The sequence below is a fragment of the Stegastes partitus genome, unplaced genomic scaffold (assembly GCF_000690725.1).
Source record: "Stegastes partitus isolate 25-593 unplaced genomic scaffold, Stegastes_partitus-1.0.2 Scaffold1195, whole genome shotgun sequence".
NCBI lineage: Eukaryota > Metazoa > Chordata > Actinopteri > Pomacentridae > Stegastes > Stegastes partitus.
The window spans coordinates 43,923-59,403 of NW_007578926.1; the positions used below are offsets into that span (position 1 = coordinate 43,923).

The 15,481-nt window shown below is 40.0% G+C and overlaps 1 protein-coding gene across 1 annotated transcript; it reads left to right on the forward strand.

Moving 5' to 3' along the window:
* The first annotated feature begins 782 nt into the window (after positions 1-782).
* Positions 783-15,469, forward strand: LOC103368719 (protein transport protein Sec24A-like). Its single transcript, XM_008297173.1, has 19 exons — positions 783-976; positions 1,424-1,633; positions 1,905-2,007; positions 3,374-3,500; positions 3,945-4,054; positions 4,175-4,287; positions 4,696-4,814; positions 6,426-6,481; positions 6,666-6,872; positions 7,284-7,407; positions 7,987-8,145; positions 8,853-9,026; positions 9,117-9,227; positions 10,795-10,970; positions 11,569-11,706; positions 12,063-12,167; positions 12,655-12,747; positions 12,934-13,037; positions 13,939-15,469. The coding sequence occupies exons 1-19, from the start codon at positions 783-785 to the stop codon at positions 14,051-14,053; spliced, it is 2,538 nt and encodes an 845-aa protein (XP_008295395.1). The 3' UTR covers positions 14,054-15,469.
* Positions 15,470-15,481: the final 12 nt, after the last annotated feature.

Sequence of the window (15,481 nt, forward strand, 5' to 3'; positions counted from 1 at the left end):
GTAATCCTAACTGACCTAAAACAGGAAAAGTTTAGTCAGATTTAATGTCGGACAATGAGTAAAAAAAATAAGTATGTCTTTTTGTGTAGAATATGTAAACTTCTGGTTTCAACTGTATGATGAGGAAAGACTGAAGTTCTGACAATTCAGCATTTAATGAAAATGTTAAAAATAGACTGCCCATTAAACCCGTCGCAATGGCAGTATGAAAACATCTATACAGGCACGCCCGCTGATAGGGGGGGACAAACGGGTCTGTTGTCCCGGGCCCAGAGTGGCGGGGGTGCCCAGAACTGGACCCTCATTGAATTATGGATTTTTTTTCCCCAAAGAAGGGCTATTAATGGAAAGATACAGTGCAATATTTGAGTTAGAAGTTTTAATTTGTTTTCGTCTGAACTGTCCTTAATATCTTTGGAGTTGCCCTCCACCCCCACCTCCAACATTAAATGGTTTGGCCTCTGATCAACATCTGATGTCCTTTTATTGGAAGTTCAGATTTTGCACTTCAGCACCAAAATGTCCGCTCAGCAGAAATCTGGTGCTCAGAAAAGGAAAAGGAAGAGAAAACGAGAGGAAGAAAATAGAGGCCTTAGAGATTTGCTTAAAGAATATTTTAAAAAAAGGTGGTGACACGAAGCTGGAACTAGTAAAGTCAGCGTAGAGCGAGGTAAGAAACAGCGGAGCCAGCGTTTGTCAGTCTTGTAACGTTATCTGGCTAGCTCTTAATATCCATTAACTATGATAAAAATCCTGACAAAACACAGGTTGTTTTGACAGAAATGGACGAGTTTAGTGGCTCCGTCAGAGAGGATGAGACAGAGAGGCCGAGGCGAGAGATCCACCTGCCGTCAGGTAACAGAGATGAGGAGGAAGGGGCCAGCTGGTCCACAACAGAGGGACAGAGTCAGACCACGGATGAGAGAGAGACCGAGCGTCAAAGTGTAGCGGGAGGGGCTTGCTGCCCAGTCGGACAGTCTGAGCAGGATGGATGAAAGAGATGTAAAGAAAGCAGAATAGAGGAGAATAAGAGGAGGTAAGGTGAGGAGCAGGTGAGGAGAGGAACAGGAGAGGAAGAGCAAAGCAAAGGGGAGATGTGGGTGAGTGGAGCGAGGGAGGAATCTAATATCATCTTGGCCCAGGGAAGGCTGTCAGCTGGCCTGTATACAGGTCTGAGACTTTATAAGTTGTATGCTTCTCTGACACTTGTGTTTGTTCTGTAATAATATGAAAAACTATATTTTAAAAAAGTAAGTCTGTAAAAGGATTTTCTGGAAATACAATACTTGAGGTGTTTAAAGTGGTCAGACTTGGAGGCAGTAAATAATAACAGATATTTAAAGCTGTAATTGCGAGTGCAAGTCATCATCCACACTGAATTAATTAGCTGTCAATAGTTTTTGGTATATGCACAACTGAATAGCTTGTCGTTTCCTTTCTCTCAGCCACCTGGTGGCCCAGGCCCGGCCCAGCTGAGCCCGTCATTGGCAGCCATGAGCCTCCAGTCCAGCACCCCCGAGGCCCTGAGAGTGGTCAACCTGCTGCAGGAGAGGAACCTGCTGCCGCCCACCCCGATCCCAGCCCCAACACCCTGCCTTCCCCAAGACCTGCAGAAGATAAACTGCCACCCGGAGTAAGTCATGGTGGACTAATACACCTGATGTTTCTAGCGACTGTGACTTTGATTTGATTATGCTATTATCTATTAACAGTTTTGTTTTTGTGACTGACATGTTTTTAGTCTTTTATTGTTTCAAACTACAATTTATAAAGGAAATGTACTAAAATACTTCCAAAGTCTTGCTTTATAATACAGTGTAAATGCTTGGTGGGAAAAATAGTTTTCTGTGGATAAGTTTTCATCTGTGCGTGCATTGAATTTGTTCCTGTTTGTGCGTCTCCAGGGTTTTCCGTTCCACACTGACCAGCATCCCTCAGACTCAGTCTCTGCTCAACAAGGCCAAGATGCCGCTAGGCCTGCTGCTCCACCCCTTCAAAGACCTCTCGGTAACACCTCAATTTCACATTTAATGCTCAGACTTGGTTTGTTAAAAATGATTGTTTATAGTAAGCTTATTTATTAGATCTTGTGTAAACATAAAGGCAGGGTTACTAAGCTAGTTTCAAGATGCTTAACCAGACTCTTTTTTTTTACTAGTTTTAGAATGTGAATGAGAAAGATGTCAGACTGGAAAAGTATTTCTGTGACAGCAGTGTGAGTGCATAAAAGGAAACGCAGCATGTTATTATTATTATTACTATTTGAAAAATGTATTTAATGACTGATTGCATGTTCACATACGGGGATTCCCACTGATAGCCAATCAAAATGAATGTAACAGAAAGTCACCATATACCAGAGCTGCTATACCGGGCTGATGGGTTGACGGGGTGAAAGCAGCAGACCTTTATAGTAGTGTTGAAAGGGTTAATTGTAAAGTAGACATTTGAATAGTAACACATGTATCCTGGACACTTTGAACTGCAAATCCAGAATATCTGTATTAGTGGGTCAGACTTCAAGGTTACAGCTCTAAAAATAGACTCAAATTTTATCATTTGACCTGCATTTTTGAACTTTAGTTGTGGTTTTGTCCCTATCAGGTTACAACTGAATAAATATGTTGGGTGATTTTGTCAAACATTCATAACACGCAAGATGAGCTGAAGGTTTTCACTTCCAGCACATCGTGAAATACTTTTACTCCTCTGTCTCAAGATTTGTCAGGTTAACAATTTGTTGAACTGCCTTTCTGGAATTAACCTGTAATTCCTCTGGTTTGTTGTTCTTATGTAAACATTGTGAATGGCGTTTAACAGGTATTTCTGTAAACCAAATCCTTAAATTTATTTATTTTTTTAAAATATAGAAAAGTTAATAGTATAAGCCTTTAACCCAAGGTAGTCAGTCATACTTTTTAAACAATGCACTCCAGAACCATTTTCAGATGAGCTGGTCTCCCCTACTTCACTTTTAAAACTCTATGGCTGTGAATCTGTATTAATTTTATTGCATTCATGTGAATTAAGGTCATGGCAGCAGACATTTCAGCATTAGAACTTTCATTTATATCCTAGATTTAGATACGCTAGCTACACTCAATTAGTACTGATTAAACAGATTCGTTTTATCACTGTTTTTCAAAATAGGATTTGACTAAATACACCTCTAGGCAAAACTGTCACAGCGAATTAATTTACGTTGCCATGTTAAGTGAGGACACAAACAGCAGAGACGTTGCACAACTTGAACAGCAACAAGAAAGTCTTTATTGAAATGCCGCTCACAATGAGCTGCAAAGAAGAAAATGAGTTTGCCTGGAGGTACCTGTCTCACAGAGGTTGCATTTGTTCTGTGGTTTTATTATTGCAGCAACTTCCTGTGGTGACATCCAGCACCATTGTCAGGTGTCGGTCCTGCAGAACCTACATCAACCCCTTTGTGTCTTTCCTGGACCAGAGAAGGTGGAAGTGCAACCTGTGCTATCGGGTCAACGACGGTAAGAAAGAGGAAAGTGGTGACAGAGAAAGGAGGATCTGACAGAGCTACTGTGTGGAGAACACTGGAGGCACTTGATATGAGTCCAAACTAATACAGCGCCACAACAAAATGTATTCTACAAAGTTACAAGTGGAGAAAATGGCAAAGCAATATTTTTGTATTGCAAACTTATGTCTTCAGCATTTTTATTGTTGTGACAATGTCCTCATGCTGCTGTCTTGGCCAGATCTCTGAAGACATTACATTCTCAAAGACACTTTACACAGTTAGATAAAGGAAAAAGACTTGGTTAGAGGATGATTTTATAACAACGACTGGAGAATAATAGTATAATGGTGCATAAAGGGATGCATTTTATCCTCCGATCTTGTTTTTTTCTTCAAGGATAAAAAAAGTGTGTAATACTTCAACCTCACTTGATGTTATGTTTCTGTGTATGCAGTTCCAGAAGAGTTTATGTACAACCCAGTCAGCAGATCATACGGAGAGCCACACAAACGACCTGAGGTCCAGAACGCCACCATTGAGTTCATTGCACCTTCAGAATACATGGTAGGTTTACGGAGCTTCACTGAGCCATTGCAAGTGTTTTTGGGCTTTTAATGTGATCGTAGTTGTGTTGTTTTGTTGAGCTTGCAATGAGTAACCTGTGTTTGCCCTGATTTTGTCCAGCTGAGGCCACCACAGCCGGCCGTTTACCTCTTCGTTCTGGACGTATCCCACAATGCAGTGGAGACGGGCTACCTGAATGTCTTCTGTGAATCACTGCTGGAAAACATCAATGCGTATGTACAACATTAAATTTTAAATTATTGCATTTCTTCAGACAAAATTGCCTTTTTTTTTTCAATTTCTTCATGTACTTATAAACTATATATGGAGGGCTGTTACACACACACCCAGTTTAAATGATTCGGACTTACTATGTAGGTACACCAAGATGTATTAATAAGTCAAAGTCAATTTTTCCCTGTGTTTACTTAGCAGTTGGCCGCTCTATATATTTCAGATACTGGATAGTATTAAATTAATGCCAAAATATGAAGAAAAAACATAATCCAACATAGCATGCCGTCTTAGTGCAAGGAGCTTAAAATAGGGCTTCGTAAATATGGATGAAAGTATGTCATCTCTGTCACCTGAGTTTAAGCTTTTCTAAATTGTGTATATGTCTGTATATATGTGTGTTCCAGGCTTCGTGGAGACTCAAGGACAAAGGTGGGCTTCATCACCTTCGACAGCACCATCCACTTCTACAACCTCCAGGAGGGACTTTCTCAGCCTCAGATGCTCATCGTGTCTGACATTGAAGGTGAGATGCAGCCAACAGCAAAGGCCACACTCTAATTATTACAGCTTGTTGACATCAGCTGTCTGCAGACTTACTACGGGAGTTTAGAGCCAATAAATGCATAAGGTCACAAACTGTCTGGGTCGCTGTCCAAGACGTGTTGTTACAAATTTCCTGCTGTCTTGCTTTTAAGAAGTGTTCACTTCTACTTTATGTGAAACTTTGCAAAAACTTCTCAAACATTTAGCCCCAAATTTCTCACTTTTCTGATTCATTGAATAATTAATCTATTCCAGGCACATTAATGCAGACAGTCCTCAAGTCCGACCTTACAGCTGTTCTGTTTCCATTGTTGTGAAGGATCCAACAACTTTGATCACAATGCTTATTCTATGCACACCAAACCAGAAACAAATTGTAGTTATTGGACGTAACTCCACTCCTATAATCACATACAAAATTGAGTAATGAATCGAGATGGTTGCTGCACCACTGTTTTGCATAAAGAAAAAAAAATACGATGCTGTTGATGGTGGTATTTGAGAGGAGAAGACTGCTGCTACAACATGACATGGACAGGGGGGGAAAAAGGCACTTTTTGTCAGAGTTTAAATAATCAGCAGCAAGCTTCGCTCAGCAATTTTTCAGGGCCACTCAAAAGCACCTACCAGGGGTGTCATGATACCAGAAATGTGCTAGTGAGTAGCAATACTAAAATTGTACAGCTCTTTATCAATTTCCAATTTTTTATGGTGGCACTAGCATTTCCACTGCAGTCCCCAAGTTTCTGATGGAATGTAACCTTAAATATTTAAAACGTACTATACTGCACTCGAAATTTCACTCATCCAGTTTCCCTCCGAGGGCTTTTGTGTGAGTTTTTGTCATAATAATTCTGTGGCTCTAAAAAGCTTTGGGTGTAGTTGGCTGTGTGTGTTGATCTACTTTGTGCCTGTCTCTCCTGCTCAGCATCCTTCTCAGGTTGGTATAGCTAAAAAGGCGATTAGGAAAACTGCAGAGGCTGCTGCGCACTGCATGCAAACACATCACTATCTGTCAACAGGCTGAACGGGAGGGGGGGGCAGCAGAACTGGGCCCTCATTAAATTATGAAACAATTATTCAAAATTTTTCAAAATAGACCTATTTGTGGGGGGAAAAAATATATATAATATTTGAGTTGCATAAAAGCTTTTCATTAGTTTTCTTCCTAATTGTCCTTGAAATAGGGGTCAAGAACCCCCTCACCCCAACACAAAAATGGTTTGGCCACTGATCAAACTTTGATGTTGTCATTTGATTTAAAGTTCAGTGCCCTCAACATGTCCGGTCAGCCCAGGTCCAGTGCTCAGGAAAAAAAAGAAAAGAAGAAGAAAACAGGGGCCTCAGAGATTTACTCAATAAATATTTTTTTTAAAAGGTGGTGACGGTGAAGCTGAACCTGGTACCTGAACCTGAACTTTGTATTCCCCTAAAAACAAGACTTAAAGAGGTTCTACAAGGGGGGGTTCCTGCAGTCAGAACAACATGCACAAAGGCACAGACGGCACTAAAACTTCAGATCATTACTGTTGTATCAGCAGTGTATATGACTGTTATAGTCATTGAAATAACAAAATGTTGTGCTCCACAGATATCTTTTTACCAACACCAGACAGCCTTCTAGTAAACCTCAATGAATGCAAAGAGGTAAGAAATTCAACAATCCCATATATTTCTGGATTTTAAACTTAATTTTAGCTGTGTTTTCTGTTTCTTGACACCATTTAGGAAGTAGCACTGATTACAACTGCATATTTTCAATGTTACATGCTTTCTAAACACTGCCTACACTGCTTAGTGATAAGACTCACGCCTCATATTTGTTTCTCAGCTAGTGCAGGATCTGTTGAAGAGCCTGCCAAGTTTATTTGAGAAGACGATGGAGACCCAGTCTGCCCTGGGTTCAGCTCTGCAGGCAGCCTTCAAGCTGTTGTCGCCCACTGGAGGACGCATGTCTGTCTTTCAGACCCAGCTGCCCAACCTCGGTGTGGGGGCGCTGCAGTCCAGAGAGGACCCCAACCAGCGGGCATCTGCCAAGGTAAGACCTGGGGTGATGAGGTTTATCAGGGACAATAATGAGTGGTGTGTTCAGCATCATACAGGAGGATTAAAGAGCTGCATATCCTGCAGTGCCTGTATAGCCAGATGTCACTAGAGATATTTTTTGTTAAAGACAACTATAAATCCAATACCATGACAGAAAAACTGCTATAAAAAAGAGTAGAGAACACAGACTTCTTCAAAAAATAAAATAAAATAAAATTTTAAGATGTAATGCCTCAAGACAGGATGATGAGCTGCTGTAATACTTCAAGAAGTAATCATGAACCATCACTCATACATGATGATCATTTGACTTATTTCAAACTTCTTATTTCACCTCTACCTCATAGTTGCTTTATATTTACATTTTGTGCCCATGGTTCTACCTGTTGTGTTTTCCTCTCAGGACATCCAGCACTTATCTCCAGCAACAGACTTCTACAAGAAGCTGGCTCTGGACTGCTCAGGCCAGCAGGTGGCCGTTGACCTGTTCCTGCTCAGCGCTCAATACTGTGACTTGGCATCGCTCGGTGAGTCTGGGATGAATGGACCGGAGAGGGAACCTAGAGGGAATGAATGGTTTATTCAACCTTTTGTGTTTGTTTACATGTTTAGTGCTTAGCCCAGAATATTTTTGACTCATTTCAGGTTTACTTGGAAAGTGTACTGTGCTTGCTATACGACTTCAGTAAATATAAATACAAATCATAATGTTCAACTTGTAATGTTATTTCCTCTCAGTGCTAAAATTACCAAAACACACTGAATATACAAGTTGAGTTTATAGAATACTGTGATTTGTATTTATTGTAGGATAGCTTTACTTCTTTGGGCTTACGTTCCCAACTGATTTGGACAAACCTCTTGGGAAAGCAACACATTGAAAATCAACTAGTTTAATCTGTTGCTCAAAATGGCAACTTATTTTTGGGTTTTAAAGCACCATGTGCTTAAGGTAAAAACTTTCATAATGCAATATGTCATTGGAAACAAGGAAAAGCTGAAGACACAACCAGGAAGCCTCAGACTTTTCCTTGTAATAGCAGATGTAAACAGAGAACTTTTATCTGTGTTTTATATATACTTCTCGATTACCTTCTGTCTCCAAGGTTGCATATCCAGATACTCGGCAGGGAGCGTTTACTACTACCCCTCCTACCACCACCAGCACAACCCAGCTCAGGTGGAGCGCTTCCAGAAGGATCTGAAGAGATATTTAACCAGGAAGATTGGCTTTGAGGCTGTCATGAGGATACGCTGCACCAAAGGTCTGTTGGCACAAAAAAAAAAACCTGCAGTTGGCTGGCTGTTGAATATGCATTAATATACATTCCCAAATGTCTGTTTTTTTGTCAGGTTCTCATTTGTAAATGCTGTTCTCTTTCTTGTCTTTTTATTTGCTATATTCATCTTGATTTGTAAAGCACTATTTCAATATGAACAATTAGGGTTCAATTATTTGTTGTCTTGCTCCTAAATAAAACCAGAGTCTGGCACCTGAGATAAACTGAAAATGTTTTTAATTTAAAAGATATTCCATTTGATTGTAGGTAATGTTTCCCTGAATCTCTACTGCTAAGGTTCAGAGTGTGAGGTTTGTGTGTCCCACAGAGCCACTATAGCCACATTGATGGGAAATACAGCCATCAGTGTTGAAACAAAGCAGAATTTTCCAATAGAGATTTTCTGTCCAAATCAGCTCCATCAGTTTTTAGCACACAAAGTGTTGTTCTACTCACTTTTATGCACTACCAATAAACAGTTGAGTCTTTACAGCCTGTGAATTCATTTAAATGTTCATGACGAATATTTGGCATCAAAGTCTAAACTCTGAGTAAGTGTAAAGAACCATAATGTCTCTAGAATTCAAGACAATAAAGTTTTGTTGTTGTTTGGCAGCTTTTTTGCAGTTGATTCTGACAATTTAACGCTGTCCCATTTGATTGATTTCTTGTCTCCGTCTGTCTCCTTGCAGGTCTGTCCATCCACACGTTCCACGGAAACTTCTTTGTCCGCTCCACAGATCTGTTGTCCCTCCCCAATGTCAACCCAGACGCTGGCTTTGCAGTTCAAATGTCCATCGAGGAAAACCTGGACGACATGCAGGTCGTCTCTTTCCAGGCTGCTCTTCTCTACACCTCCAGCAAAGGTACAAACACACACATGGTAGATAAGATTAGAAATACCGCATCTCTGCCTTTTTTTTTTTTTGTTTCAATTGGTGCATTTTCTTTTCCAGGAGAGAGGAGGATTCGTGTGCACACTTTGTGTCTCCCTGTGGTCAATTCTCTGTCAGATGTCTTTTCTGGGGCTGATGTTCAAGCCATCACTGGACTGTTGGCTTGTATGGGTACGTACTGCTCTAAGAAACACTGTGAAGGAAACATGTTTGGTGAGACTGTTTCAGAAGGACACGTCACTGGGACTGTACAGTGTATTAGGTACATAATCAGCTCACAACATTAAATGCTTTGATTCTTCAATTGTAAGATAGGGGGACGTGTTTTTGCTCAGAGGAGAATTCATTTTTATGTTGTCCATAACAATTCAGTGTCACATCAGACAGTTTGTTTTTATTAAGTGTTTGAACACTCAGTACCACATGTACCCTTATTCCTTTCCAATTTCACTCAACACAAAGTTTTAGATTTTTTGTTCATATGGAAAACTCACTGTTTGTTTTATTTGGTTAATTTATGTAGCTTTCTACAGGATTCTGATAAACAGTAATAATTCTATTCCATAAGTTTTACCTTAAGGCCAGTGACTATTTTCAAGATAATTGATTGTATCAGAGCAGATGAATATTCTGTGTGAGAGTTGGTGTTGTGTATGATATTGGTAAAATGTGAATTTGTATGAAGCATCACTCTGAAAATATTCCTCATTGTCACAGTAAATAGTCCTTTAATTGGCTTGATGCAAAATCTTTTCAGGGTTTTCATCCACTTCTCTGTTATTAGCACCGACAGATGGTGATGAGTGGCGACAGCTGTGGTTGCTTAGCAACCACTGCATACTGAGCAGTCGGGTCTGTCCTGGTTCATCTGACATTAACTTCAAGAACAGGCACTGATATTTTTGCTTTCTTAAAAATACGTAACAAGACTTTTTTTTTTTCATTTTGATCTCATGATGAATGTCAGCTGGAGGAGAGCTGTTTTGACACTCTTCCTAAGGTGTGAATCATGATGCCTTGCTGAAACTCACCGCCAATAAACTCGCAGCTGTAATGTGCACAATACTGACAATCTTTAAGATGCATTACACTTACACTGCCCCTGACCGATAGGAAATGTACAGCTTTTAATCAAAGAACTTTCTTTCTCAGTTTTTTTCTATGAGTTTTCTTCTTCTTTTTTTTTTTAATTAAAGCACTACTCATGGTAAAATGTCGTAAAATATTTAACCTAATTATTTTGCTAACTTATCTGCACACTTCACTTAATAATGGCATCAAAACCAACTTAAAAACTTAACAACATGGTTTTATATAATGCTTGTTTGGTTATTGTTTTTCTGTATATTGTGTCTTGTGCCCAAAATAACATGGACTTATTTGACCCATTTTTTCACTTGAAGTAAACCTGTAGGTTTATTCACAAATCAGTTATTAGCCTGTGATCTCCTTTCAGCATCACCCTCATTTAAAATACTTTGAATTACAGAAGTCAGGCACCATTGACATGTTTCCTCCTAAATCTTGTCTTTCTTAAGTCAAACTTTGCGTGTGGTTTTAGCATCTTTCCAAATACTCTCGTATAATTTTTTGTTAGAAGAAGCAATTCCTTTGGAAATTGACATGTTCACTGTGTTTTTCTACCAGTTATGTTGCTAGTTCTATTCTAGTGTTATTCCACACATCCTTCACACCACACACCTTCTCCTGACATCTGATGATGTGTTGCTCTCTCCAGCTGTGGACCGTTCAGTGACGGCCAGTTTGAGTGATGCCAGAGATGCGATGACCAATGCTGCCATCGACTCGCTGACATCTTATCGGCAGTCTGTGCTTACCATCCAGCAGCCCGGCCTGCTGGCTCCAGCCTGCCTCAGACTCTTCCCGCTCTTCATCCTCGCTCTGCTCAAACAGGTCGTCTATTTTAACAATATACAGTCATCGCACCTGAACTACACTGTCAGCCAGTTGTTTGTTCTACTATAGAGTTCTGTTTTGTCTTTGTTAATAATAACAAATGTACATAGGTACATTTGTTATTATTAAGGATCAATCTAACACATCTTCTTTTTGATTAGTTGGTTGATTTACTATTTTAATGGACACAGAACACACTACCCTTATTCATAGGGCTGCAACTGACAGTTATTCTCGCTGTTGATTATTTTTTCTATGCAAAAAGTTATTTGATCTATGAAATGTCAGTACATGGTGAAAAATCTTGGTCAGTGTTTCACAAAACCCAAGTTGTGATCCTCAAATTCCTATTTTTTTTCCCCACAGCCCCAATGTTTTCACTTTATTATCATAGAAGAGGGAGGAAACCAAAAAATAGTTGTTTGAAATATTACCAAAACTGTACCTGACGATTATTTTAATGTTTAAGGACTGCAGCTGTAACTATTCAGCTTTTTTCCAACTCTTCAAAAACTGTTTCTGCTTCCAGGATCTAGTGTTGGCAACCGCATCATGGAAACGTCACTGATCCAGTTTCATGTGTTTGTGTTTGCAGAAAGCCTTCAGGACGGGCACCAGCACCAGGCTGGATGAACGAGTGTTCGCCATGTGTCAGCTGAAGTACCAGCCGCTGGCCTACGCCATGCTGATGATCCATCCTGCTCTGTACCGTGTCGATGATCTGACCGACGAGGTGAGGAGGCGGAAGTTTAACCTCAGTGTCTGCTCCTAGTTCAGCTAGTGGAACAGATCTCCTTCATGTTATCTACCATTTTTTTAGTGTTTTGTAAATGATTAAGATTATACAACTGGAGGAAAATCGAAAATTAAATTTTCCGTAATGCTCTGATAAGTCGAGAACATTGTTTTGCAAGTAAAGTTGAATCACTTTCTGTTTAAATCTGTGTTTTAGTTACATTTACGTTTCAATCTAGGTGAGTTTTTTTTGGGTCAGTGTGCTGAACCTAAATAGTAATTATTTTATTTTCCAGGTTTCTAAGTATCCCTGTGTTACTGAATAATCACTTCTTGTCTTTTCTGTTTTCTCAGGGAGCTTTGAACATCAACGAACGGACCATCCCACAGCCCAGAGTGCTGCAGCTGTCTGTGGAGAAGCTCGGCAGGGAGGGAGCTTTCCTCATGGACGCTGGAACCGTACGTCTGAAAATATATGCAGACACATGGCAGATAGCATGCGTTTTCAAATGAAAACATTCTTGTGGATGTAGCCTCAGACTGTTTCCTTCAACAATTCACTACATTTTCCTTAATTACTTTTGGCACCTGTGATAAATCTTAAGATACAGCTTCTGTCTATAGCTGTGGGTAAGTAGGTTTAAAGAGTGGCACTAAGAATGGTAGCTAGAAAGAGAGATTTTTTGTTCAGAGACAGAGGGACCAAGTGTTGCACAGTTTGGGCTATGAAAGGCACCGTCTGACCCTGTTTCCTAAATGATAGATAAATGTGTACTAATGGATATCATAGTGATGAAACCTGACTCGCTATGATGGATCTTTCTGCAACATGCTGGACAAGAGTGAATAAACTTGACATTTCTTGTAGTCATGTTGCACAGCTTTGGATTAAAACATAAGTGCAGTTCTAATTGTATTCAATGTAAGACTTACTCTGCCCCAACAGGTGATGTATCTGTGGATCGGAAGGAACTGCCATCCCAACTTCCTCACACAAGTCCTGGGAGTTCCAAGCTACGCTGCCGTGCCTGATAACCTGGTAGGAAACGTCATGTTGCACAGTTTCCACCTGCGTATTATTGTTTACACCTCCCCTATCACTTCCTTAAACCTGTATCTATGTTCTAAAGGGTCACATCTGTGAACTCGCATATAGCACAGCGACACTCACACTTTGCTTTTTCCCACGTGATGATTAAAAACTTGCCTGCTGTTCTCTTCACAGTACATGCTCCCAGAACTGGACACCGCTGAGTCGCAGAGAACCAGAGCTTTCGTTGGCTGGCTGAGGGATCAGAAGCCGTTCTTCCCCTCACTGCATGTCATCAGGTGGGCATCGGGTTTTATCGGGTGTTAGAGAAGAATAAGTGAAGTATGGAGCAGGTGACAACTGCCATTATAGTTTCACTTTGTCTGTGAGACTAGTCTACCAGTCTCATGGGCCACTAATCTGCAGTCATTACAACCCTCTGAACTCCACTTTCTATTTGCTCCTGTCACTTTTTACTCACTATAGGGTAATTTTTCCACAGTCCTACACCTCTAGAAATAGCGCAAGCATTCCTGGAAGAAGAGAAAAGTCAAATGTATTTTGTGCAGAATGACACACGTCATATATTATAAAACAGAAAATACTAATGTTGAATTTATTTGATTATTTATTTGAACTTGTACAACATTTTTCCAAGTACCAGCAAATGATACCAACACTGGAAAAAATGAGATTCAGAAGATTAAGGTCCCATTCTGTTAGAGTGAATGAACCCTGGAGGAACCCGTTAGCTGTTAGCTCTAAAGTTGTGGCTGATTGGATCTAGTTTTAGTCAGTGCAACAATTGATTCAGCTGAAAAATCCAGAAATTGAGAAGCTCTTAATTTATTCATGAGGTTTTATTTTGGCCACAGCATCCTCCTGCCAACGATTTCACACTTTTCCACTGGTGCACAGTTGGAGGCAGGACACTAGATTATGCCAAATGGAGCAGGGAAATAGGAAGACCACCAGCTAGTAAACATGGATGTTAACAACGTTGGATTAAAGGTGTTAAAAAAAAATGTAAAAAAAGGCTGTGCAGATGTGTTATGTTGAAGACAACGCAACGCTAAAGGAGAGTCATTGTTTTAATAGTCAAACCAAAGTCTTGATTTGCCTTTGTCAGCACTGGGATATCAAACAGCAGTACCGACTGATGTCTCTTTCCTTTTCCCCATCTTTTATGACATCACTCAGGGACGAGAGCCAGCTGAAAGCCAACTTTATGCAGAACATGATCGAGGACCGAACGGCGTCGGCCCTGTCGTACTACGAGTTCCTTCTCCACCTCCAGCAGCAAATCTCCAAATAATGCCCAGTGGGACTGTGGAGGCGAGGGAACATTTAAGCAAGGATGCGCATCAGCGTATGTGTGTGCGTATATATGTATAGGGGGTGCGTGTATGAATGTGTGTGTGTGTGTGGAACCGGCGAGAGGCAAACTCAAGGATGCTTCTTGCTCCATCTGCAGCTGTGGTTCACCGTATCTCTGAGGAAAACCTGAGCCGAAACTGACGCAAGGCATCGGCCGAATCAAATTATGCGATGGACAGAGCGAAGAGTCGATCATTAGGCACTTTTTACCCAGCTGAAAGGTGCTGGAGGAGGAAAAAAATAGAAAAAAAGAAGCAAGAAATCATGATTTAACTATGTCAATGATTGAGCGAATCAGTGTTTATTCTCATAGAACAATGCTGTCTAACTGAGGTATCGTTCAGATACAGTACAGGAAAGCAGAAGTGTTTTTCATTCAGAAAGCACAGTCATCTTTACTAACACAAGTCCAACGTATGTATGTATGTGTGCTTACAACTAGGTTTATGAGGAAGGCTAGCGCTCAAAGACTGTTTTTGGGTGTCCCTTGGAGTATTTGTATACACCTGAGCTCTAACAACACTCTTAATATTGTACCTGAAGGACAGAGCGTGTGCTTTTTATTTGACCGTCATTATATTTGTGTGTTGAACAAATCCGTAGACTCTGTTGTTAAAGGCCGAAATTTTAACTTTGTTTGAAGGCAGATCGGCCCCGTTGTCTTCGCTGCCTTGAATGTGTGGATTTGGCAGCGGAAAGTTGTTTCATAGGTCTGACCTGTCCTTCAGAAACTCTTGTCATCTTTTCCCTCTCTGGATATTTAGAACACCTCTGACGAGACCGCTGTTCTGTTTGTTTATTTCTTTTTTTCTGATTGTTTAATTTATGAGACTCCCAATCTGATTAAATTCTATAATTGCCTTGTATGGGAACTCACTTTTTATTATTAAACCTCTGTTTAAATACAGACTCTATATATGAAATATTTTAATATAATAGGATATGGGAAATTCTTTAACACAGACATAACAAAGCCATTGTGATCTTTTATTCATGCTTATTGATACTTGTATATTGAAAAGACTGCATTGTGTAAAGGTAAAGAAATGCTGATGATTTTAGTATAAACAATAAGGTGAAATGACGCTAAGAAAATAAAATGTTTGGGACTTTTTAAATGTAGTTTGTGTTTTGGTGGATGAACAGTGTTTATTCTGTGAAGGCTACGAAACAGAATATGGACCAACGTCATCGAGATTTCTCTTTGAAACAAGGTTTTTGATTTGGTCTGATTTCATACAGTTTGTAATCTATGTACTATATCAGAAAAAAGATGTATTTAGGAACAGACAAATATGTTTTAGTCTTCATGCACAAAATTGTCTTTCATAAAAAAAAATGATGAAAACAAAAATAGCCTTGTTTT

Coding starts and splice junctions, on each gene's coding strand:
- LOC103368719 (XM_008297173.1), top strand. CDS start 783: ATGGACGAGTTTAGTGGCTCCGTCAGAGAGGATGAGACAGAGAGGCCG. Junction 10,971..11,568: donor TCCTCGCTCTGCTCAAACAG/GTCGTCTATTTT, acceptor TTGTGTTTGCAG/AAAGCCTTCAGGACGGGCAC. Junction 12,748..12,933: donor CTGCCGTGCCTGATAACCTG/GTAGGAAACGTC, acceptor TTCTCTTCACAG/TACATGCTCCCAGAACTGGA.